Here is a 23,788-nt window from a genome sequence, read left to right on the forward strand (position 1 = left end):
GTTTTCTGGAATACCCCCGGATTTCCTAATTATCTTATGTATAGTTGAAGAGAATAAAGAACAGTCCTGCCAGCAGATGTCACCAACAAGTAACCATCCAAGGTAAGTCTGATCTGTTGATTTGTTTAATGATCTCAGCAGACTAAATGGAAATAAAGACTAACATTCCTCTGTGATATTATTTATATTTTTTATAAAGCTGATTATATCAATGGGTCACAATGAAACAATATGTGTGTTAGTGTACTCCTGTTAGTAACTACTAATAAAAATAAAATATTAAGTCACATGCAAAATGAGTGAATAACATCTCATTTAACTGTAACAGCTACAGGAAAAGCAATCATTGTGTGATGAAAGAATGAGTGTAGTCCTGTTAGTAACTATACTAATAAAAATAAAATATTAAGTCACATTCAAAAGGTGTTAATAACATCTCATTTAACTATATTAGCTACAGAAAAAACAATCTTTGTGTGAATTAAGAATGACCTGCATATTTAATACAAGAACACATTAGACAGGTAAGTGACCAGCTCTTTCAAGCATGACAAATACTTGTAAATGTGTATTTATTCTGGGTTACACAGTAATCAGGTTTACTCTATAACCTAGGATTTTTTGTGTTAACGTTTCACACAATCTATGAATCCCGCTACGGGTTAATAAGTATCCAACCACTCCACTAAGTCTACCTTGTAATGTTAAATGCAACACACATATTATTTCTCATCCCACGTAGATGTTTCAAAAGAATTGTTATCTTGAGGTTAACTTTGCTTGTGGGAGTTTTTATTGCAACCCCTGGTCACCACAATCATTATTTAAAGTTTTACTTTATTTATATGACATATAGGAATGTCTAGTCTGTTTCATATCTGACCTGTTTCTCTCACCCTTATCTATGTGCTTTAAATGTTTTGCTTATAGTCACAATTCTTTATGTTCAGCTGCTTTGTAACAATGAAAATTGTCAGAAGCGCTATATAAATAAAGTTGACTTGACTTGACCATTTTAAAAGAGTTGGTATTCTCTCTAGTGATACTGAAATCACTGAATAGGAGGAAATACCCTGAAAACTAGGGGAACGGATATCTGACACCAAGTCCTGATTGCTCTCTTTCTGTTCAATGGAGGTTATTTGATGAAGGAGGTCTTAAGAAAGCGAATGCAAATAAAGCCGGATCTAGATTCTTTTCAGATTATAATTCACAAACACACAATCTATTAATTTATCAAAATAGTTATGTACCACAAAATGATAGTGTGTTAATTAATTACGTATTTGTGTAAGTGTGAAACCATATAACAGATGAATTCTCATCGTTTTGTATACATTTTTTATTTATGGAGACCTTTATAGTTTAAAATGAACAATTAACAATTTATGAATTTGCTATAAAAAGATATTCATTTAGAAAGACTATAATATAACTTATGCAAAGGCTGTGGTTACATTAAAGGGATTTTAAACACCCTCAGTACAAATCTGTATGATTTTATTTCTTCTGTAAAATACAAAAGAAGATATTTTGGAAAACGTTGATAACCAAACAATTTGTGACGGCATTGACATTCACAATATTGGCATCTGCAGAATTGACACGAGGGTGAATAAGATCATTTTTGGGTGAACTATCCCTTTAACAGGAGGAAAACATTTGTAGCCCACACAGGGATAGCCTGCCGCATCGCATCTTTCATGTCCACCCTATGATTTAAAGTGCTTTTGAGCTAATCGGTGACCGCCAGCTCGCGCTCTGCTTTTTCCAATGTTCACCTGTTGCGTGGTTCATGCACCGCACTCGCCATGTTTTGAAGGCCGCCTGTAGGTGGAGTCAGGAAGACATCTGGTGATCCACTCGCGCTCCGTCGCTGCGCTTCTCGCACGTCCAGTCTGATCTGCCGCACCGGGCACCGGCGCACGAGCCAGACGCCTTCGAAACGAGTTACGGCTGTGAGTCTGACCTGTCAAACGCAAACATGCGGTCTTTATGAATGGTCAATAGTATACAAGGTAAAAATATACTAAAACGGACTGGGAGGCAACGTTGCAGCGCACCAAAAGAAGACATGAATAAGAAGGAATGAAGTCATCTGCGGTGTATGGCCATCAAACATCACCAATGAATGCAGTAATCGATCAAGCCACCGCTAAAGAGGCCTCGATGCTGGCCAGCCGTCTGGAGGAATCGCTCTCGCACTACGCGCTTTCTTTCGCTCCTATGCGCAGAAAGCCGTGGGAGAGGTGTGGAAAGAGGCAGGTTGGGATCTATTAATACAGACAGCCCTATTGATTATTCAGCTCTATCGATCAGTGCAGTGCCCAGTCTTTATTGTCCACTGGACCGTTGGCATCAGGCTATGGGCTCACCATACGGAAGGCAGCATTGTGACCATTTATTGTATGCATAAATGACATTGGCGTCTCACTCGCGTAGCATGCTGGTGGACCCTCCGCCGTCACGCGGAGCGCTTCGGCTCCTGGAAACAAACCCAAACTGAACTACGGGTGCGATGTGCTCGTTTTGGCAATTTAATAAGGTGCGCAATAAAACACCGTGTGAGTGCCGCGGAGGAGCTTCGGACGGGGACACAATCCGCGCCGTGGCCTGTGTGTGAAACGCGCAGGAGAATGGAGAAGTTCCTGCAGATAGCGCCCCATTCCCTGGCCATAGTGCTGTCACGGGTCAGCACCGAGGAATCGCCCGCGGTCACGGAGAAGCTTCAGCACCACCACACCGGTTATGAGATATTCGCCGACTTCAAAGCGGAGAACATGCAGCACTTCTGGAATAAGAAAGTCACGGACGCCATATCGGAGACGTTTTTCTTGGGCTGGATAGATGAACATGTTCTACTCATTCAAGGCAAGGAGGATCATTTGGAGGTACTGAGGGAAGGATGGACACGGAGGGCCCTGAAACCACCTCGGGGATTCGAGATCAAGTGTATAGGTAAGCCTGTTTATACATTTATCCGAGATCTTTCTTAGGTTGCAGAATGTTTTACATCTGTCTAGCGGAGAGCAACATGTAGTTCAGTTCATTCATAAAGAAAAGGGCTAACATCGTTTGTAAATAGATTTTGAGCTACAGTGATGTGTAGGTGCACATGTTTTCATGGGAATATAAATTTCTACCTCCTCGTCATGAACATTCCAGTGAAGTTCACTTGCAAGCCCAACATGCAGAGGAAAACAGCATGGGGTGCGTACTGGGATTCCCCAACATGCAGTGCGGTCCTGTGAAGATACAATTTGTATGTTACACACATACACTTACCCATATTCATATCTGATGTCTGAATGGCAGTTCTCTCTGCACAATCTGACAACCTTGGACTAATGATTGTGACAACAAGTATTTACCATGAAATTTGCTGTATAGGCTTTGTAACCGGCCAATAAGGTTTACAATTATGTCTCTCATTATATATATATATATATATATATATATATATATACTTCTTCACATTCTTTGCTTTAACACACTCTCAATAATATTGATGTTTGCTTGAAGAAACAGGTTTAAAGTTAGAGCAGTCCTTTGAATCTCCATCATTCAAAGTTTGAATAGTTGTTCTTAATCTCTGTGGATTGTTCTAGTCACACTGTAAACAAATTCAATTTTCAAAATGTGCTCCCTACAAAGATAAATAAGTAACTTGAACATAGAATTTTTAGTTAAAAGAGTCAAATTATTGTTTTTTATTTACGTTACAAAGTTAGGCCAAACATGTTTTTAACGAAGATTATTTTGTTGACTAAAGTGTTTTTCCAAAATGTCAGAAAGTTTGCCAAATTTACAAAACAGTTTATTCTGAACAAAAAATCTTGCAAGAGTTTGCAAGTTCCCAGGATGCACTGCATCATGTTCAATTCTATATTTCTTATTTGTTTTTCCTTTAAAGATTGGTGTTTTAGTTCTTGCTGGCCTAATTTATACGTTAATATCGTTGTTACTGTTGTGTTTTTTAATGGAGGATGGTTTTTGATTGTTACCATGGTTGAGGTTTGTGTGTTCAATGTTGAGGTGTAAGTGCATGACCTGAATCCATAGGTAGTTTAAATGCATCTAACACAAATGGTCGAACACTTATATGATTAAAGTTATGGTCTGTTTGAGGCAGAAAACAAATAGCCTACAATTGTTGAAAAAGACATATGTACTTATAAGCAAAATAAATGTGTTTATTTTTTAATAAAAGATGTATATTCTCTTTTTATGTTCAGCCATCAAGACATATTTTGTTCTGTTGTTTATTAGGTATAGTTGACAATGTTGTGTCAACTAATGACTTAAACATTGTTTTGAAATGTTGGCTGAACTTTAGTCTCTGTTTGTGGAGTGAACTCAAAAATAGTGCTTGTGATAGCTTGCCTTGTTATTTTCAATTGACTCAACTCTTTTTTTATTTTTACAGTGAAACTCTTGAAAATACTATGCAACACAAATTGAAAACTTGATTATGTTAAGTTTCATGATTAATCTCAATCACGTACCTATGGTGTGAAGCAGATAAATTATAAACATGCATTCACATGACACATCTAGATGAATAAACAGACACTTAGATATGACCAAATATCAAGAATACAACTATACAATTGTCTCATAACTTTTTGCAATTTGCCTTGAGAGGTTTGTTCTTCTGAACTCCATGTAATTGTCTTGGCTGTTGGTTTGGGTTCAAGGCTGCATAAACAAAAGAGAGTTTCAAGGGTGAGACTGTGAAAATGTGTGCCTCCAGTCACTGATTGTGCAAACATAACATAAAGCAATCCCATACACATTATTGCAACTCAAAGAAAAATTCTTATCATTCCTCCTGACTGATACTAAATGGTCTGTTTTGGAATGTGTTGATATGTTTAGTGTTTTTTAGATCTGAGTTTGGGTTCATGAATGGGTTGAGCTATGTTCCCACCGATAAAGAGATTGATTGATCATGTTTTGCACTGAAATTGAGAATTGAACTTTTTGCTCTTAACTTGAAAGAAGCAGAGGTGGTTTGTGTTCTGTTGTGCCACTAAAACTGAATTTAATCTATGAATTCACCAAAATTTATTATTTTATAAAAATTTTAAAACACCAGGAGTTTCAGTTTTAATATGTGCTAACACAGGTTATGGAAAAAAGCATTTTGTGCTGATTTTGTGTCATATATTTGCTTTAATTAAGCAGATTTATAATCCTTTATATAAATTAAAAGATATATATTATTTTACTTTTTTTGGCGTTTCTTGTCACTTATTTTATGTGGAATTATGTTATACCCAAAGCAAAAAAATACACTGAATTGACAACTTACGGAGGTTTAACTTTTTTGCAGTCGTAACTTTATTTTATTTTAAATATTTAATTCATTTATCTTCTTTTTTTGTTTTTCAAATTCTGATTGTAAATCATTAAAACATCATCTTAACCCATTGTGATCCAAGAACAATGTTCCTATGAAAACTCCTATATGATTTAAATTCAGATTTGGGATTCAATGTGAAGATGTTGCATCTCCAGACTTTAATTGCTGTCAGTTTCATAGATTTTTTTATTCTTTTTGTTGTTTTTGTTTATCATCTGCGGCAAAACAGGGCCAATAAAGTATGTTTCTAAGTTACGAATGTATTTTTGTAAGCAAAGCAATATAACCCAGACGTTACCTCTACCCACAGACACAGCCATACAGACAGCAAGGAAGGTTCCCATTAGATTTAAAAATGTTGTCTTGAAATAGCACAGAGCTGTTCAGGTGTGTGATTATCATAAACGTGATAAATAAGTAGTGCCAACTTGAGCTCATAACTGCATACCTGATTGTGTGAACATGCCTGGGAGGTTGTTTGTGCTCAAATACAGGTCTTTTAAGGGTGACATTAACTCACCTCACATCTTCTTTGAACACTGCCTGGTAAAACTTAAAGAAAAAGTGCTAATTGAAGACATAGAGTTCGACTTAAGCTTGTATCAAAACTCTTGAAAGGAACAGTCTAAGTGTTTTTTCGCATGCAAGGATGGAACATATTTGGGTATTGTGGAGAGTAGTGGGTTTCTGGATTTTTCATTTGTCTGTCGGGAAAATTTCCTTTCATTTTGGATAATAAAATGGTTCGCAACCTTGAAGTCATCTGACAAAAGATAAGTATGTGATCAAGTGTCAAATAGATTTTTGGACATTACAGTAACACATTTACATGACATACCTTTATGAATTGGCAGAGGCTTTTATCTAAAGTGATTTGAAATGCAGTCGACCTTTTATTTTATCAGTATGTCCATTCCCTGAGGATGTAACCAAATACCTACCATGATAACAAAAATCCATACTAGCCTTGAGAATTAATCTATGGAGACACATTTTCAAAGTAGGAACATAGTTTCTGCAAAGTGTGAAAACATACTCTGCCATTATTTCTTCTAAATAATTTGAAATTGGAGATGCGTAACCCAAAGCCTTGTATTTCCTTGTGGGTGTCAGACTAGAAAGGCTTGAAGATTTATATTCTGGTTAGATTGGGATTGCTAACTCTGATGTTTTTGTATAATTTGGAGGTTGCCCAGAGACAGTGAAGTTTCGAATTTCATGAGACACCAACCATTAGGCCCTAACTATATTCTTAAACAGATACTTTCAAGCATCTGCATGATAGTCATTTTTTAGAAAGCGTCGTTAAACGTCTTATTATAAAGCATTTGTGTTAGTGCTCGGTTATTTGAACGGTGATGGCTCTCTATAGATCAAATTCCTACACTTGTCACTATGCTGAAACATGCAGTACAAGGACCGTGATATCAGAATGCCTGTCTGAGTCGTGTAAACGCATGGATTGTGGTGGCAGCATTTAGTGGCTTTTCGCTAAAAAACAGGTCTGGTTTTGCTGCAAATGGGAAGGAAGGCGGGGGGACAGGAAGGGAACTGTGTTTGACACATGGGGAGCCCTAGATGCCTTGTCTTCAATTGCAGGAAAGGGAGGAGTGCATAACAGAATGAAGGGAAATGGTCAATGGATCACCAAATCAGCATCGTGGAGAGACATGTGGACACCCTAAGTCACAACTTTATAAACAAAACATATTTTTTGACAGGAACATTTTGAGTGTTGCAGATTCCCCTACAGGCTTTAATGTTTGTGAGATGTGTCATGATCATACCCGATTATTCCCAGAGGTTAAATCATTCTGTATGTCTGTGTCAGAGAGGTAAACTGTGAGTCATGCTGAGCAGGGCTTTCTCTCGGTTGTTTTACTGCACTTTTGGATGATGTTGTGTTTGGGACAATGATGCCTATTCAGATTCGCTTTTAATGTCTGATTGTCATCTACGACTTTCACCATGACTTTAAAGGGATGGTTCACCTAAAAATGAAAATTCTGTCATGAATTAATCACCCTCTAGTTGTTCCAAACCTGTATAAATGTCATTGTTTGGTTGAAAACAGAGAAAGATATTTGGACAAATGCTTGTAACCGAACAGTTCTTGGACCTCATTGACTACCAAAGTAAGAAAAATGACAATGTTAGTCAAAGTACCCCCAGAAGAGTTTGCTTTCCCACATTCTTCAAAAGACCTTCTTTTGTGTTCAAAAATAATATATTTAAAATAATACATTTATAGAGATTTGGAACAACTTGAAGGTGAGTAAATGATGATAGCTTTTTTGGAGGGGTTGGGTAAACTGTCCTTTAAACAAATGCACACACTAGCCTGAAGCTTTGCTGGTTACAAAACACTTTAAATATGTCTCAATGTTAAATTTGATATTGAATTTACAGAAATTACAAAAAAATGACGGAAATGACTAAAGTAGTCAAACCTGGTCTTTACAAGGGGGCATCACAATATTTTTGTCAATATGGTGTATATACAGTTGTGCTCAAAAGTTAGCACACCCCTTGCGGAATCTGGAAAAGCTGAAACGTTTGGAAAAATAAGAGGATATTTGAAAATTAATTATTTTTAATTTAGTCCTGCCATGAGGCAAATTATTTCACTAAAGACATTTTAACATGGAGTTCACACTAAAGAATAATAACAGAATTTCTAAAAATAGCCCTGGGCAAAAGTTTACACGCCCCTGATACTTAATACTGTATGATGTTACCTAAACAATCAATGACAGTTTTTATGTTTAGTCATAGTTGTTTAAGGGTCTCTAGACTGTCCACTGTTCTTCACAACAATCACTCAGGTCCTCCACGATCTTAGCTTTTTCAGCATTTCTGGATATTTGACTCATGTCCAGCAGTAACTGTATGATGTTGAGATTCATCTTTTTACATTGAGGACAATCAAGAGACTCATACACATTCAGAAACATTCAGTGCTGCCCACAAAGTCAACACAATTCATTTAAAGTCAGGTGGGTGTAAACCTCTGAAATGTTATTTCTCTACAATTTCTTTAGTGAAATAACTTGCTCAGTGCAGGACTAAATTAAAAATACACCAATATTTTCCAAAATCCTCTTTTTGGAATCTGCTGAAACTGGAAAAAGTTTCAGCTTTTTCCAGATTCTGCAAGGGGTGTGTAAACTTTTGAGCACAACTGTACTTTCATACACCCAGCATTAGTGGCTGTCAGTATATGTGATTCAGTAATCTGCTGATTGGTATTCAGAGCCGATCACACGATTGGGATTTATGCCATGCTAATTCCATCAAGCTTTAAAGTTTAAGGCATGTTTGCAATGCTTGCTGATCTGCATTACTTGTAAATCGGGTCCTAAAACAATGCAGACAGTCCTGCAAATCAGCTATTACTAATTCTAATTACTAAATCCTTCTTGGTAAATTTCTCTTTACTAATTTGTATGACATGTCACCTACAATTACGATTACCTGTAGTTGAGATTGTCTGAATAGAAATGTGTTTATTTTTTGCTTCGTCTCCATTGCTGTGTTTGAATTCTGTTTTTCCCAAATTCTTTTTTGGTAAGAATGCACTAGTTGAAAACACATTATAGCATTACATAATTTAAATTTAAAATTTATTGTAACACTGTTACATGTGGATAGGCAGGCAAACGCAGGATCCAAACGCAGTAAAATATCCATTTAATAAAGTGCACAGAGTGATTTTACATCCACAGAGAAATATTAAGTCCAAAAACACACATAGAATCACAAAAGCATATCATATAACATACCAGGTACAACAATCACTGGGGTGTATATACACAAACTAAATAGGGCCAACAAGACACAACTGGGTGACAATCAACATGGAACCAATGAACAACATAACCACAAATGACTACAAAACAGGACAGGAAACATGAACTCAAAAGAAACAAACTAAAAGTCCAAACTACCTGGGAAAACACAGACAGGATTGTGATAAACACATTTTTGCATTTGAGTATAACTTTTATATTTCAAACAAGTCTATGCAAACTGAAATTAAATTTGAGTTTTTTTTCCTCTCATTGACTGTACACTGTAAAACAAAGAAGTTTTACTTCTTTTTGTTTCAAGATTTTGCAATTTACTATAAAATTCCATGGAAATTTAAACAAAAATAAGTACATCTTACTAGTTGTTTTTACAGTATATGTTTAGCCTGTCTGTGCATCTGCCACTCCCATTTTAGCAAAATAGACTTTTGATTAATTTTCCTTTTGATAGCCCAGGTGTGGCTTTGATCTTTGGCCCGTGAGGAGATCTGAGAACGATCTCTGTGATCTGTAGTGGAGCAAACCTCGCCTTACCCTGGAGCCCAACCTGCACTCTTCACCTTTTCTTCATTCATGTATCACCTTGGTAGAACTTTGAGTGTTGACTCGCTAAGTGCCATTCTTACACACTTATCAATCCTCTGTGTAGTCTCACAAGACACATGCAGTGTTTTAAACTGGAGATGCACAAAGTCATCTGTATTAATTTCACAGTTATTTGGTTTGTCTGGCTTGGATGCAGTTTTTATATAAAGTTGCAACCAAACAAGTCTGTGGTACCTTGATACTAGTACATTTATCCCATTCATAATTTCAGCTCCCCTCTTTTGAATTCTCTCCTTCTTGAATGTTTTAGAGTTAGCAAGTCACAAAGGTGTTTTAAAGCTGTGTCATTCAGTCAAACTTGTCATCTTAACTGAAAGACAGCCTGTGGAGATTCTACAACCTGGCAAATTCCCACGTGAAATGTTATTCTGACATTTAAAGAGTGCTTTGAAAGGGGAAAATTACTGTGATAAAGACAATAGTCAGCAACTATTGTGTCAGTTTGTTCCTCTGATTTATGAACAGTCTTAAGGCATTAATGGAGTGCTGTACAAAAATATATTTTTCATGCCATTATTTCTTGGAATACAATAGGAATTTATTCTTAACATTTCTGGATGATTCATTTTATTAAATGTATGAATTTACAATCACAATGTTAGTGCATATATTCAGATTAAAGATTTTCTGGTGAGACAGACTGAATGGATGCCTAAAATACGATATCTTTTTGAATGCATATATGCTGTTGGAGACGTAGTACAATCTGTCTGTTTACATTACAGAATAAATTCCCGAATGGATTTTTGGGACTGCCTGTCCATAATGTCAGTTTGAATGTATTTTAATCATATAATTTAGTCAATATTCTGTTTATTTACATTGATTGCCATAGTAATGACTCTAGCATGAGTAGCTGACAATGTGGAAAGGAAATCTAGAATTTCAGTGTTTATCATAACATTACTATTTACCCATTCATGCACATGCTTTGTGCGAAACCCAATACTCTTTAACTAATACACCATTTACTTTAATTGATGCCCGGTTTGAATAAGGTTTCTAAAAATATGATCATTATTATTATCTTTGCTGTTCAGACCACAGACAACTAAATGGATTTGTATATGGCAAATAATACTATTATTAATTTCAAGAATGTATAATAATGATTTGCTAAATAGGACTAGGTGTTATAATCCCACTGTTTACATACAGTTTAATTGTCCAATAAGACATTTCTCACGCCTTATGTATGTCAGGGTGAGCAGTCAAGAGTATGAATAGAGGAAAGGAGATCCGATGTGTAAGTGGGTTCGTCGGGTAGGCATCCTCAATCTAGCTATAACCACTGAGCCACAGGAAAGCATGATTCCGAACCCCTGGCAAGTTCTTGATTATACTCCACTGGACCTGTCCTCAAAACCCCACTTCCTGTGTCAATTAACTCATCCAGATTAGTGGCTGCAGCCTCAACAACACTTACTGTGCTTGTAGCCCGGTGGCATCACAGCTCAATGCAACCATACGTGCTAACATGGTGGCTAAGGGTGTTTTGGACCCACTGGCACCGTTAATGCATGCTCAGTGCCCCCGTCCCGTATGACATAACTTTACTACATATTGCCAAAACCTTAGTGCAATCATCTACGCCACCCAGTTGGCAAAGGCTGTTCTAGCCCCACTGGCACCGTTAATGTGCCCCGGGGTCCATATGGCATAACATTAAAACACACAAAACCATTTTATTACCTTGTCATTTGGCAGCCTATGTTGTGTCCTTCCAATTTAACTTCAGCCAGTGGCGGCCTCTCTCAGCATCATTTCTTTGACTACCGTCCATTGGGCCACATCCTGCAGCCTTGCTGGGCTTGAGATTCCGTTCTGGCGCATCCTCTTGACGCTAGACCTCCTCTACCACCAGGTGATGCTGTTCCTTGGGTGTAGCTTTTCGCCATGTGGGTGTGGTTGTTCCCAAACCAAGTCTCCCTCTGCCATAGTGAACTTGTCCTACGATGTCCCTGTCAGGGTTCCTGTCTAATGTGTCTTTGTTTTCACTCGTGTCATTGTTTTGTCTCTTGTTGACTTTTCTTGTCCTAGTAGTCCTAGTCCTAGTCCTAGTCCTAGTCCTAGTCCTAGTCCTAGTCCTGTTTGTATCCTAGTGATATTGTTTAGTTTTTTGTTTTCCCCCATAGTTCAGGGGTTTATCCTAGTTTATAGCTCTTTAGTATTATTTTCCCACTTCCCCAGTGAATAGTTTATCTTGCTCTCAAGTTCTGTTTCCCCATAGTCACCGTTGGCCTCCCGGATCTCCCAGGTCTCTTCACCCCGGCATCCCTCCATTAACAGCCATTTCTTTCGGCAGGAATCAGCTGGCAGGTTGAGGCTTCTCCCTGTTGCTTGCTCTCCCTTCAAGGGTCAGTATCTCCCGGACTGGGTATACTTCTGATTCTTCCTTGAGTGCCGTTGGGTCGAGTTCTCTCCCTGTGGACTAACGTGGTTCTTGTGGGCCGTTCTGGTCGGATTCTCGCAAAGTGGTTTTCCGTCTCTTGTGATTCCCGTGGCCGAGACCGGTTTCGCATGCTGGATTATAGTATTGAACTGTCAATAAAGTATTCTATTATTGCGTTTTGAAGGCTGCCTTCACATCTGCTATCGCTGGGTTCCATTTCTTCCCTGTCGCTACTGTCGGAACAACATAAGGTTTGCAGGATTCTTTGTGTGTCATCTCCAGCATTGTTTGGTGCATTTATATTCCTCCAAAGGCTTGCAATAGGAAGAGAGAGAGCTCCATTCTTGTACAGCCCTATGTTGCTAAGGCATCTTGGTAGGCCAAGCCATTTCCTCACTTTTGTACTCACCAATATCTCTAGGTTCCAAATTGGAAAAGCACCAGAGTTTCAGCTTCCCAGGAAGAGCTGTATTATTGATTTCCTTGAGTCCACTGACTGTCTCCTGCCAGAGATATTCCACCTTTTCGGCGTCTTTAAGGTCTGCACTGTACCACCGTCCAAGGCTTTTGATGGTCCCGTCTGTGACCGTTGGTATTGGCTCGCCAGTAATTCAGAACCTGTCGTTGGTAAGCCGCCCCAGTCTATTGGCCACAACGCTGAAGAAAATCTTTCTGTCCACATTCAAGATGCTAATTTGGCAAACTGGTCAATAGTTTAGGAGTTTTTCTTCTTGGGGATCAGTAAGCATCCTGCCCTTATCCAGACCTTTCGTATTACTTGCTTTACTTAATCCATACCACAGCCATCAATCTCCAATGGTACCTCAACACTCCAGGGGCTTTCTTGTAGAGCCTGTAAGGTATATCATTGTGTTCTTGAGCCGAAACTGATCTTGGAACAGTAAACTCAACTATGATGACTGTCCAACTGGAGCTGGACCACAGGACCAGGCGGGCCGCAGATTGGTTACTGCAATTTTCAAGGGGAAAGTAAGTCTTTGGTTTACCTTGCATTTCCCAATCCCTGTCTATACTCAGCAGACCAGAATCTGGGGCATTTGGTTCCACTCTCACCGTGGGAGAGGTTCAGGAGGAGATCGCCTCTAATATTTTTTTGGTGGGAGGCGGTGAACGGAGTTTGCAGTGGACAGTTCAGAGCTCGCTCGCAAGTTGGCCCCCAGTCAAGAGCTTGCTGAGGCACAGGCATCGGATTTCTAACCTGGGGGATACTCCTCTGGCATCTGTGCAGGTGGCTTGTTTTCCCAAGGTCCCAAGTCCGGTGTTCCCAAATCTGGTGGTGTCGGTTCCAGAGGTTCTCCCCTTGGAGTCTGCTCTGACGGTGATGGCTGCTGCTCTACTGCGTGTCTGGGCTGTGCACTGCTCTTCCACTCCAGCGGCCGCGATCCAGATAGCTGCCATACCCAGGCTTCCAGCCTTGCCTGCGCCGCCCCTGCACTTCCATGTCGTCCAGCTCTGATGGTGCCTCCTGACCAGCCTGCGCCTCCTTGGCCTCCTGACCAGCCTGCACCTCCCTGGCCACCTGACCAGCCTGCCCCTCTGCACCACAACCCAGGTCTGCCTCTGCACCACGACCCGGGTCCGCCTCTGCACCACGGTCCTAGCCCTCTTCCCCTACATGGACCTGTCCCTCCGTCCACCCCTTGTTCCACCTACAGTCCACCACCCTCCTGGACTGTTGGTGTGGGGCATCTGGAATCTTCTCTTAGAGGGGGGGGTTCTGTTATGATCTGTTCTGTGTTCCCCTGTTATTTTGAACTTTTAGGCTACTTCCTGTTTGCGTATCAAGTTTGTGGTCTTTTGTAGTTTTTCTCGTTAATTAGTTTCCCCAGGTGTTTCTTGTTTCCTTGTTATCCCAGTGTATTTAAGCCCTAGTGTTTCCTTTAATTGTTGTCGGTCTTTGTGTTTACGTTCCTGTTCTGTTCTGGGATTACCTTGATTTGTTTTTATCTTTGTTTATTTAATTAAATTCTAAACTGCATTTGAATCTACTCTCTGCCTGGTTCCTTAACGTTACAATTACAGGCTTCCTTTCAAAAACCATCCTTTCAAATTCACAGCTGGCATGATTTGAACGTTTATTAAAAATGTGAATTTCAAATGTTTGCAAATGTTACTTATGTATGTAATGTTACTTATGTATAAATGTTAATAGTTTTTTCTCTTCTGCCCAACATTTGATAAAGGAGTCTATTGTATAAGATCTGAGGAACTCTTACTTATCCAAAAGGTTTAACAATAACATTTAGCGTTTTTCCTATTAGAGCCCAGTAGATATTTTCTATTAATGAAGCATTCATTTAATACCACTAGTTTTCATTGTCTGCCCTATTGAATGTTTTGGAGCTCTCCCTCTCTCTTTTTCTTTGTAATCAAGCTGTGGATTTGACAAGTGAGGTGGCTGGTTGTCTCGGTTTCATTCAAACTAAGCTGACAGGAGGAAGGACTTTAGTGCTGTTTTTCCTTTCAAGCCTTTTTAAAAGTCTGCTGTTGAGGTCATACTCATTCGAGAGAATTCCAACTTGGATTAGGGTGGTTGTCTTGAACTATTTCCTGCAATCAAATTTTACTCATGACAAGAGAAACGACTATTTTAGTTTTGGTGCTTTAATAAGATTAAGAGGTTTTGATTTAAACTGGGAATTTAGGTTTGATGCAATGTTTATAGTTGACAATAAAACGCCCATATGGTACAAACATTTAGAAAAAACTAACAATGAAGGAAAATCACTGTTATGCTATTTTATATTATAAATATTAACAGTTTGTTTTCAAAAGTATTGCTGTTGCACCATAGGACACATGGTAAGATTTATTCGTCAACAACCCTTATACAGTAGAATGTGGTATGAAAAACACGGGGAAGAACCCAATTGCAAGCAGCGGGGATTAACAAACGGTTTTATTATACAATAAACAAAACAAAAACCCACGATGGGGTATGGCAGAAACATAGAGATAATAAACAGGACAAAGACACTTGACTACACTAAACAACACTTGATTATAACTTTACTAAAGAATAACTAGACTTGACAGGATATACGTACCAAGAACACGAGCAGGGGTAAGGGTAAGGGTAACAGGTTCACAGTTGTGCAGATGAGGATGCATGAACATAATGACCGAACACAGGACAATGAAACACAAGAGTCATGACAAGAATGTATTATATGAATTTATTATATTATAAAAAGAATATTGTATAAGTAAAGTTTGTTATTAATCAACAAAAACATTTAAAAAAATATGAATATATTTTAACCTATTTTGATTCATCATATTCTAAAGTAAAATGTCTTTTTGAATTGTTGATCCAACTGAAGCAAGCATTTGCATCAAATAACTGTCAAAATGAATTAAAATTACATGTATGAATACCATGATTCACTATTAAGACATATTTTGTTTGTCAAAATACTATTAATGCAGCATCAAGAATGGTCCGAAATTCATGTTGCAGTGATCAGTGGTGTGTTCAGTTCTTGTATGATGATTTTGTTTAAACAGGGGTTGGAATCTTATTGTGGATTGATACATTGCCGCCATCTAGAGGTATGGAGTGTATCTTTAGTTTGCGTCCAGCAGCTTTTGTGTCAGTTTGCCTAGTATTTCCTTTTAAATGTACGTGCATCACATTTTAAATGTATTGCACTCAAATTACTGTTCATCAATCAGTTTTACAGGTATGATTTTATGTAAGGCTATAGAGTTGATTCACTGGCTGGCTATAGAGAGCAGTCTTTTGATACTTTAATCTTATAATGACCAATTTATGTATTGACACAGTTTAAAGCTTTGATTCGTTACAATGCGCTTGTACACAAAATATAGTTAGTGAATTGTATGGACATTTGGCTTGTACAATCTAAATCATTTGAACAATTATTTTCAAAGATTTTCTTTCCGATCTCATATCTAATAACAAGCTGATTTGATATTTTTTCCTTTATAATTCTTACTTATTATTAGTATCAACAAAACTATAAATAAGTTTTTTTGTCGTTATAACAATTGTTATTACACGTATTAATAACGTTTTGTTATAATCAATGCAAAAATATTTACCACATGAAAAGCCACTTCAAACCCTCACCAAATTTTCAGCAACGTCTCCACCATTCACCTTTTAGAGATGTCCTACTGCAGAGCCTATGAGCTCATCAAGTAACGTCGCCATGGTTACGGCTGCTGTTGCAGCTCAGAAATAAGATGGCTGGTGTTTTTTTCCCTTTCTTTTTGTATGAATGAATCAGAGCAGCTTACCCCTCCCCTTTAACTTCACTCTATTTTCCTCACTCTTCCTCTAACCCCATCTCCCGTTCTCCAATGCGCTGCCAGACCAGAGAGTTAATGATTTCAGCTGATGAGCAGGCAGACTGGGATAGGACAGTGCAGGGAGGAGGTTAGCTGAAGGCCTCTCTCGCCTCAGATATACCTGAGATGAATATGGTATTCATCAAAGTGAATATGGACAGAAAGATACTTATCTTATTGTGTTACCGGTTTAGTTAATTTTCACTGCCAGCGTATACCCTCACCTTAATAGTACGGCTACCACTAATAAAACTTTCTAGCCTTCTTCGATGTATCAAACGGGTGATAGTTCTGACTGTGTTTATTAATATATATTTATACAAAAACGAAGAAGTCGGATATGTTTGTTTTCTTGTGTGTCTCGTGTTGTGTATTGTACCACTAGAGGTATGTAAAGATTACACTCATTACTGAATGATCAATCATAAAACCTGTCATAAATGACAATTTCGTAAATTTACTCACCCTCATGTCGCTTCTACAGAACACAAAAGAATATATTTTGATGTTGAATGTTAGTAACCAAACAACATTGCACCCCATTATTTTTGGAGAACTATCCTAACTATTGAATACTATTAATGGACGCACCGATATGTACATTTTTGCCAAAAACGATATCCGATCATTAAACATTGGAAGCTGATAACCGATCATTAAACATTGGAAGCTGATATATGGAACGATATATGGCTGATATACAGTATCTAAATATTAATAAAAACATCCCTAAACTAAAACAAAAAGGCAAAAAGTGGACAACTGCTTTTATTTGAAAACATTCACTTTAGAAAACAAGGTAACCATTAGTTATCTTTATTCCCCGTGAAAATCATGTACCAAGCCTACTTTACACAAGTTAACTGCTCTTTTACCTTCAAACTTTTCTGGTATATTTTTTATTGAATGAACAATTTGTAGATTTGTTCTTCCAGAGCAACCCAGAAAAATTCTAACAGGTCTCAAGACAGAAAGCATTCAGACAGCAGTCTGATTCAAACAATATGCTTTTGTTCCTAAAACATTTACACATTCATAAATACCGTATCTACCTACTTGTACCTATTTCAACCATGTTTTTCTAATAGCAGTAAGTGAAGTGAATGATCATGACAGAAAAATAGTACTGTACTGTATTTTAACTGTGAGCAGTGTGCAGTTGAAGAAGTTTAACCAGAGGAAATTATTTATGATTTATCGGCTATAATACAGTATATCGGCCTAAATTTGATCTTCATTAAAAATTTCCATACCAATACCGATATGGCCGATAATTTATCATGTACCCCTAAAACATACTATTTCAAAACCTATCTTTATTGTCTTCTATACAATTTTAATTGTATTTACAGAGAATTTTAATGGATTTTACTATTGCATATTTGAGCCAGTTGTTTCACAGACCTAAAGCAATAAGCCCTAAGAAGCAGTGGATTACAGTGCATTTTATAACAGCTCATGCTTAGATTAGACTCAGATTAGACTTGGAGCATTAGAAATTTGTTTGGACAGTGCTTATTGCTTTTATGAAACAGTTACTCAATATGTGTACCAAGGTTTCATAAAAAAAGTAAATAAAGTGATATTGAGGCTATGTAGTGCGTTCAGCAGATATAAATTGGGGTATTTTTTAGCAGTTTAGAACTCCAATCTTCTACATTTTATCACAAGAAGGCATTTATATTGAAGTTGAAAAATATAGTGATGTGACCTATTTGTCAGATATGGTGACACAAACCCCGAAATGTGACCTCTGCATTTAACCCATTCAGAGAGTAGTGAACACACGCACAGCAAATCGTGAACCTATTTTGAACCTTAATTTATTAAATACTTTTATTATATAATATTTATTATTATATTATGAGAACATTTTAGGCTTAAAATTTACAAATAATGCTACTATTCTGCTACAGGCTCTGGAGAAGTTCATCTGAGGTAAGGAGGTTTTGAAAGATTTTCTTAGCCCAACTTTAAGGCCAGCCCACAAAGATCACATCCACAGCTTGTTGTGTCACACCCCCTTCTTGCTTCTTGTTAGCCTTTGGTCTGTGTAGCGCTTTGTTGAAGGGTGTTTGTGCTGTGTTCACATTCTCTGTCATTTTAATTGCTAAAGGGGTGGGAACACACAGAAGGGAAGGCATTGGTGTTTTATCATGCTTAGTTGGCCTCTAACCCCTCCTCCTCCTCTTGATTTAAGAACATCTCCCAAACATGGCACCTGCTGGTATCATGAACTCATTTGTCTAGTTCAGTTATTGGTGTGTATTGTTCCATTTATATATTTGGATGGAAATTGTGAATTTGGTGAAATGTGACAAATGTAACACAATCGCATGGCAATTGTATGAATTGTATGAATTTGTACATTACATGGTTTGCATTTGTGCAAGTGAATGTGAGTTAGGGATGGGGTTTGCAATGTTTTTGTATGATTCACATTGTGCAAATTCATATGTATTAGACATAAAATGGGTATAATTGCATTCCGTTAGTATACGGAAGTATATTTATTTGGAATATACTTTGTTGTATTATGATTATTTTTGCTTGCATTTTTGTATTCGGTTATCCAGTGTGTTAATTGTGCACTACATCAGATATTTTAAACATGTATGTGCTGCATATTATCCGAATTACCTTAAAGTGACAGATTCACCCAAGAATGAAAATTGTGCATCAAAATTCTCTTGTTATTTCAAATCTGTATGACTGACTTTTCTGCAGAACACAAAAGAAGATATTTTGAAGAATGCTGGCAACCGAACAACGGCAGTTCATATTGACTTGAATTGATTTTATGTCCATACAAGTTAATGGGTACTACTGTTGTTTAGTTAACAAGCCTGATTACACAAATACTTCTTGGAGACAGCTATTTAATGTCTACATTTACATCTCCATGTATATTTTTTGAGTATTTACTCGTATGCAGTACATCTCTGAGACGATTCCTATGATGTCATAAAGACATTTACAAGATGTTTGTAAGATGTTTATGATTTAGAATGAATGAAAAACAGCTTTTTCTAAGATATTTATCAGATGTTTTATCATACCAGATGTTTTCCAGATCTTTAGAAGGCATCTTATAGACGTACCTGTGGGAACATTCCTCAAATTATCTTCTTTTCTGTTCTACAGAAGAAATAAGTCATACGGGTTATAAAGTCATACATGTTTAAAATGACAAGAGGATGAGTAAATGATGACAGAATTTTCATTTTTGGGTGAGCTGTCACTTTAAGTTGTGGTTTCTGCATTTCAGATTTGCTGTTTCAAGTATGTCAAATATTTGTGTGTCGTTGTAAAAAATGTGTAAAAATTTGTTCATTTTTACGATTTCATCTATTCACAATCCAGAATCAAGGTATTTTAAAATAGGTCCTGATCTGTCTATAACAGAAAACCTGAAAAACTGCTTTAATTGGTTGAATTGCTAGTTGTCTGGGGTTGTCAGGGGAGGTTTGGTAGAATTACTGGTTCCATTGTTCATTAGAGAAACATAGCTGGTGAGGTTGGTTAACCATGTAGTTGGCTGTATTAGGGTCTTGCTGTCTAAGCTAAGTTGGAAACATGCTCATTCCAATGTCGGACCAGCATTCAAAACACAACATATGCTGGTGACCAGCTATCGTGGGATTTCAAACTAGGCATTTAGTGTCTTTGAGATTCTTATCCAGATTTGAGCGTGTTATTACAAATAGATGAATTGACACATAATTGATCAAATATGGTATAGCAAGGGCATATGTGATTTGTACAGCTCTTTAAAATATGAACTTACAATGTGTTTATGACCATATAAATTGTTTTCTTCAGGATTGTGAGTCTTTATTGGTCTGGCCTTGAGCTTGTTTATGCATGCTTTACATACATGTGATTTTACATGTGTTTTAATAGGATGCTTACATTGGTTCATATCTCATGGAACGAAAGGATGTAATGGAGGCGAGATAGAGAGGATATGCAGTGTTTATGTAATGCTATTTTAGGACACCTGCTCTGGTCTAAACATATTTCATCTTTTATTTCCTTCTTTAAACCTGTTATTATTCCCTCCCACCATACAATCTCGGCGCTCCACGCTAACTTGCTCACTTCATCTCAATCACACGGCGAAACACGCACGCTCACGTACAGCCTCTGCCGCGCGCTCGATCGCTTGCTCTGCTGCTCTCCTGCCTCCCCCCACACTCACACATATACAGACACACACACGCACATATACACACACCCCTTTCATAAGGTGCTGGCAGCAGCAGTGTTAGCAGAAGCATCGATAGCAGCATTGAAAGAGGAGGAAGCCTCGGAGACAAGATGTAGTCGTGTGAATGAACGCGTAGCCTCGCAGCACCGTCCTCCTTTACTGTGGAATTACTGCGGAACAAAAGAGGAGGACCATTATTCTGCATCTGCAATTGCCGTTTTTCTACCTTCCCCTCCATCGCGCTTTTTCCGCCCTCCCCTCACGCGTGGCGTCGTTTTCGACGGAGGCTAGTGGCAGAGCTGGGGAGGCTGACACGGGCTCGTCTGCAGACTGAGATCACCAAAGCTTCGAGGTCACCTCAGAGGCCATTCTGTTGTTTCCTCTTTTTTTCCCAACACCCCCTTTTTTCTCTTTCCCAGGCGGGCCTTTTGTTTTTCAGCAGACTTGTCCAAGGGGGTTGCCGCCGCCGTGCTGAATTGGGCTATTGTTGGACAGGCAGGCCTCTCTCTCTATCTCTCTCTCTCTCCCTCCAAAATACGTTCCTTCCCTCATCCACCTCTACTCCTCCTCTGGCTGCCACTTGTCACTCCATCCTTTCATTGTGATGCACCTTGCTTAAACTTGTATGTGTATTCATCTGTACGCACCCGCCATCCGGAACCATCTTCACGTTTCTTCCACCGCCGCCCCCCCATCGCCCTGCTTTTTTGCCATCCCTGCAGTGCCTCAGAGTTAGCGACGTAATGTGCCCTTCGTGGCACGTGAATCCGGATGTTTGGCAGGGGGTCGGCGGGATACGTTCAAGCAAAGGGTGATGCCTCGGAGGACAGCCCAGCCCAGCGCTCCCACGCCCACCTCGAGCCAGCCCGCCTGTCACTGAGCACGCCCGCGTGTCATCCCCAGTTTGTGTGTTTATGTGTGCGTGCGCGCGTATGTGTGTATATGTGTACGCACGTGTGCATGTGCGAGAGCGCCCTTATCATGACTCAAGCCTGATCCCTGGACTGGGGTGTCCCCTGCAAATGTGGGGGAGGGACTGAACCTCAGGTTGCTCCCCACCCCCTCCCTCCCCTTACCCCCTTCCCTCTCTCCCCCTACCCCCTTCTTTCGTGGGTAACCTGCCCAGCATGAAGAAGACCCGCAGCACCAACCTCAGGCGGGCCTGGCCCGGCTCGGATCTATCGGAGCGGGCCTTGGAGCGCATTCGCTCTCGTAGTGAGAAGGACTACCACCACCATAAGCACTTTCCACCCGCCCCTCCTCCAACCCACATCTCCCCTTCTCCGCGGGGCTACATAACACCAGGTGGGTCCCCCAGGACCTCTGATTCACCTTGTACCAGAGGCTGTAGAAACTGTGGGGAACTAAATGTTTGTTGGCTAAGAGTATGAACCAGTAGATGTCCATCAGAGTGTGTTTTTACGTTAGCCAGGCATGTGAAGTTGCTATATTTGATGTTTTGATTGACATCAAATGATGGGCTTTTGAAGCACAGTAGCATTCCCACCACACAGGAAAAGATGCAGGAAAAAGTCAGGCATCACCCATCCACCATTTTGGTCCAGGCAAGGTTTTTTACAGCATTAAGTTTGTAGCACCACGAATAACATTCCAGGCAGCTGGTTTCCTTGTGTTGTACAAATGTAATGAAAAGATTGTGAGATGGCATCAGGTTTCATGGCTGTTTTTCTCCATTTTGGTTGTTTGGACTTGGTGAGCTGGTCAGACTTGCAGGAAACCACAGTAATGAAATGGCACTTTTTGAAGTGCTGTTGATGATAATAGCAAAAGTTGTGAGTCCTTTTAGATTAGTGCTTCATCACATCAGTAGGTATGTTTGGATGGGCATTTGTGTTTGAGTCTTTTTTCACTATGAGACTTCATTTACATTTACGTTTCTATGGCAGAATATTTCATCCGAAGTAATTTACACCCCAGGTTTACTTTTCATCAGTATGTGTGTTCCCTAGAGATAAAACCCATGACCTTAGCACTACTAACTCAATGGTCCCCCAACTGAATTACAAGAACACATGTGTATGAGTAGTTGTGTGTGAAATCAGCTTAGACTATATTGTTCGCAAAAAATGGAAAATGGAATAAGCTTGTAAGCTCTGCTACTGTAGCTTTAGCACAAGTAACAAGGTACAGGGTATTTTCCATAAATCGGTTCATTTTGGTATTCCAGAGATCTTGACATTCTCTACCTCAGTGATCTAACAATACCACATTGTTATAATTTTGACAGTTCAGTTCAATGTTTTTTTAATATGTTTTATTAAAAATGAAAATGCCACCTTCATTTATTCAGCCTCATGTAATTCCAAACATGTCTATGACTCATTCTTCTGTCGAACACAACATAAGATTTTTGAGAAATGTCTCTAGTCAATGGGGCCCAAGTGTTATTGAACCAAAATATATATTTTTTGTGTTCTACATAAGCAAGAAAGTAATACAGTCATACAAGCTTGGAATGACATGAGGGGGATAAATAATTAAACTTAATATTTTCCCTTTAGCACAATGTCTTAAACATGGTGAAATTACAAATAAATAATACTGTTTATTTTCTTTAAAATACCTAGAAAAGTATGATGCAACAAATTTTATTTCCTTAATTTATGTGTCATCAAAATAATTTTGAAAATAATTATATTAAATAAAAGCTTAAAGACCAAACAGAAACTTTGCAAACCAAACGTAGCATTACCTCACCTGTTCCATTCTCTGGGGGTATAGTACTACGCTGATCATTTTCTTAAAAACAATGACTTAATCCTATAGTGTTTTTTATTTTAAGAGCTTCAAAACCCCTTTCGTACTTGTTTTGATACTTTGATTCACAGAAAGCTTGCTTTAGTCTTCACCAGTTTAAATTATCAGTACTAAGAGGCAGAAACATTTATACCGTATTATACCGATAAAGCATTTTTCCTTATATTATGTTCTAACATTTTGATATATATAATATATAATATATTATATATTATTATTTGATATTATATATGTATATATGACAGCTCATTTACAGCTTTACAGCTAATTGATGTACCGTCAGACTTGTAAGG

The 23,788-nt window shown here is 38.4% G+C and overlaps 1 protein-coding gene across 2 annotated transcripts in view; it reads left to right on the plus strand.

Annotated features, from left to right (window-relative positions):
* The first annotated feature begins 1,466 nt into the window (after positions 1-1,466).
* stox2a (storkhead box 2a) overlaps positions 1,467-23,788 on the plus strand; it is a 47,058-nt gene continuing 24,736 nt past the window's right edge. Inside the window, exon 1 of one of the 2 annotated variants that reach the window (XM_056762893.1) lies at positions 1,467-2,958. In XM_056762893.1, coding sequence (XP_056618871.1) covers positions 2,637-2,958 — 322 coding nt within the window. In that variant the 5' untranslated portion in view covers positions 1,467-2,636. Of the gene's footprint in view, positions 2,959-20,766; positions 22,023-23,788 lie in introns of those variants that run through there. The other variant, XM_056762901.1, reaches the window with a different exon arrangement.

Source organism: Triplophysa dalaica, chromosome 2, assembly GCF_015846415.1.
Source record: "Triplophysa dalaica isolate WHDGS20190420 chromosome 2, ASM1584641v1, whole genome shotgun sequence".
NCBI classification, from domain to species: domain Eukaryota; kingdom Metazoa; phylum Chordata; class Actinopteri; order Cypriniformes; family Nemacheilidae; genus Triplophysa; species Triplophysa dalaica.